This window comes from Nicotiana tomentosiformis, chromosome 9 (assembly GCF_000390325.3).
Source record: "Nicotiana tomentosiformis chromosome 9, ASM39032v3, whole genome shotgun sequence".
Classification (NCBI taxonomy): domain Eukaryota; kingdom Viridiplantae; phylum Streptophyta; class Magnoliopsida; order Solanales; family Solanaceae; genus Nicotiana; species Nicotiana tomentosiformis.
This window is the reverse complement of record NC_090820.1, coordinates 81,362,713-81,366,222: the sequence shown is the minus strand read 5'-3', so window position 1 is coordinate 81,366,222 and position 3,510 is coordinate 81,362,713. Positions and strand designations below refer to the sequence as shown.

The 3,510-nt window shown below is 32.1% G+C and overlaps 1 protein-coding gene across 1 annotated transcript; it reads left to right on the top strand.

The window, feature by feature from the left end:
• The first annotated feature begins 960 nt into the window (after positions 1-960).
• LOC104108707 (uncharacterized) lies at positions 961-2,229 on the top strand. Its single transcript, XM_009617805.4, has one exon. It carries the CDS (start codon positions 1,110-1,112, stop codon positions 1,605-1,607), a length of 498 nt encoding a protein of 165 aa, XP_009616100.1. The 5' UTR covers positions 961-1,109; the 3' UTR covers positions 1,608-2,229.
• The last annotated feature ends 1,281 nt before the right edge of the window (positions 2,230-3,510 follow it).

Genomic DNA, 3,510 nt, shown 5'->3' with positions numbered 1-3,510 from the left:
TTGCAACAAGAACATTGGGCATATTAGCGGGCCTATTCCATCTTAACATTAGTCCGCCACAACGTCTATACAAAGGATTGCGTATGGAAAATATTGAAATCGTTCTTTCCAGTAGTATCGATGTTGTCTTTTTTGCAGCTTTTGTTGTTGCCGGAACTGTGTGATATGGTTTGGCAACTACCCCGATTGAATTATTTGGACCCATTCGTTACCAATGGATCAGGGGTACTTCCAGCAAGAAATATATCGAAGAATTATATTTTATTTTTAAAAAAAATTAAGTAGCAGCAGTAACATTGTTATTGTTCTTAGAGAAATACAACATCATTATTCCTATTACTTCCTTCAATTTTGCTTATTTGTTGTTTAAGATTTTAATTCGCATACCATTAATAAAAGATTTGATATCATTGATCATAATTATTTTTAATTAAATCACCCTTATCTTATTTAAAATAATTAATTAATGACTGTATGAGTCCTTTTGGAGTAGTAAGAATGAAATTAAAAAGAAAAATAATGCATTCTGGATTTTAAAAATGAGTACTCTTTCTGTTCCAATTTATGTTATACTTTACGCTTATTGAGATTCAAACTTCTTATTTTTTATGGTAGATTTAGACATAGAATCTCTAGATTTTCTGAAATAAAATTAACGTATTTGAAAAATACGTAAAAAAATACTATAAATCATAATAATTGACAATTCAATATATTTAAAAAGCATACGAAAAACTGGCGTTAAAAGATAAATTCATTTTGACTATTGAAATTCGATTATTTTCACATAAATTGAGACGGAAAAAATAATATTTTTTACTAGTTGAAGTGATAAATAAAAAAGGACCGAAAGAAGTTGTTATTAAGTAGACTGTACTGTAAGATTTTTATTTTGTCTCGTTGCTGTACATACATAATTGACGTCGCTTCCTGGTATATTACTCAATGCATTCTCATCTCCTACTTATACCTCCCTTATTTCATCTCTCCCCCTTTATTTTTCTCATACATTCAAATTGTTCATTAGTTCATTCATCCATTTTCTATTAACACAAGCAACTAAATCAATCCTCTCTTCTTGAATCAGATCACCAAAGCACAACAGCAAAATGGGTATATGCAATTCTTGCGAATCTACATCAGTAGCTACAGCAAAATTAATACTACAAGACGGAAGATTACAAGAATTCTCTTATCCTATTAAAGCGTCATATCTCTTACAAAAAGATCCAAATATCTTCATTTGTAACTCTGATGAAATGGACTTTGGAGATATTGTTTCAGCCATAAAATCTGACGAAGAGCTTCAATTGGGTCAACTGTATTTTGCTTTACCTTTGAACCGGCTGAAACGTAAGCTTAAGGCGGAAGAAATGGCTGAGTTAGCAGTGAAGGCTAGTTCTGCATTGAATAGTATTTGTGGTAAAGAGAAATGTGGGTGTCGTAATAAAGTGGTTTTATTTTCAGGAGTGAGAGGTGGTGGGAATTTGGGGAAGAAGGTGGCGGGTGACGGTGGTTCGACGGTGCCTGAGGGCAGAAGAGGGAGGAGTAGTGGTGGTGGGCGGAGAGCGAAGTTCACGGCGAGGTTGAGTGCAATATCTGAGTAGGATAAATTCTGGGGCATTTTCTTTTTTTGAAAGAACTTGTTATTCCACTGGGTAAAAGTACGGTAAAGGTGGCAGGTATCCGATGAAATAATGGTGCGTGCAAATTGGTCGAACACAATCACCATTAGGCAATTGGTACAGGGAAAGAAAGAGCGGATGAAATAGTCAATGTGCACAATCCTAAACGCTACTGTCATTAGAAAAAAATGTACTATATGTGCAAGATTGACCACTCATGAGATATTGAAGTTAGGTAAAAGACATGTTTTGAGTAGATCTAGGACGAGATAGAATTGTTATTGAATTTTTGAGGTCTCGAAAGCAGAATCCTAGGATTAATCTGATTTCGCCAATGGGAGATCGGAGAAGGGGAAGTACAAAAAGATAATGGGAATCAGACCCACATTTTAATATCCACTAGATTAGAACTTGTTGATGGGTGAAGCTTGAGATTAGAATAGTGTTCATTTTATCTTGTAAATAGAAGGTTTTGTAAATAAGTTGAGATTCAAGAGCTGCACTCAAATTATTTGGGCGATTCAAAATTGGTCAGCTTCTTTTTTTAGAATTTTTGTTTTGCTGGTTAACAAACCATTATAGGGGTTTAATCATGATTTTTCCCGCAAAGGGTTAATTTGGTAAGCTGCAAATGTTCAATCATGATAGTAATTCGCCTAACATTTTCATTTAAGTTCGCTTTTACTTGTCCACTATATATACTAAAGTATATATTTTTTAACTTGTCCTGTCTGTTCCAAAATAAATAACACATTTCTAAATTTAAAATTAATTTAACTTTAAAATCTTCATTTTATCTTAAATGAGAAGCTTTTATAATCACACAAAAGTCATAGTCTTACAAAACTTTTAACCCTTAATCTTTTATGAACACAATTTTCAAAAGTCTTCTTTACATTTCTTAAACTTCTACCGAGTCAAACTACCTCATCTAAATTGAAACGGATGGGTATTAATTATTAGCGCATCATAAATGGAGTAGAAACTTATGAAAGCTTTTTTTTTTTTGGTTCAAATAATGAAAGCTACAAATGTCAACCGTTATTTAGGTGGCTTATACGTTTGAAGTTTTTGAGTCTTCAAATTTAAATTTTCAATTTTCTCATAATTAGTTTGTTTGAACTAAATGTTGAATATATATATTTTTAAATTTTCAAACTTAGTCTGCCAACTCTTTCAAAGACGGAAAACTCCAAAACGTTTATTTTGAAACGTTTTTATTTTTTTATTTTTTATTTGGTATAAGCATCGGGTATCTAGTATACTGTATACACTATACACTTGTCTGACTAATACAACTTGGTGTGACATATGGCCCATTAAACCGCTCCCAATGAAAAAGGTTTTTATTTTAAAAGCTCAAATTCAAAACTTTTAGTTAACGATACGAAAATTCTATCTATCCCATCACGTTCCTCGATAGTAAGGACAAGAGGTTGCTCTCTTCTCTTTCACCAGCTATCAAACCTTTTCAGCCATTTTGTTTGCAGAATATGCCACCAGCGTACTCCATCTTCTCGATTATAGAATATACATGATAATACGTTATGGATAAGAACATAATACTAGTTTAAAAATCTATGGAAGGAAAAAACAAAGTTATACATGTTGCCGAAATTGAGACAAAGTTAGATTCCGCCGGACAAGGACACCTAGGTCATGGCAGAAATTAATTACTAGGACCATGCTACTAATATTATTAATATAAAGGGTCGTTTGGTAGTGTTTATAAGAATAATATTAAATAGGATTTATTAGTAATATTGGTATTAGTTATGTTTACATTAGTTATATTGGTATTAGTTATGCTCACATATTTCTTATCCGTTGTTTGGTTTGATGTATTAAAGCATTGCACAATTTATAAAAGAATTATTTGTTTACA

Coding starts and splice junctions, on each gene's coding strand:
- LOC104108707 (XM_009617805.4), top strand. CDS start 1,110: ATGGGTATATGCAATTCTTGCGAATCTACATCAGTAGCTACAGCAAAA.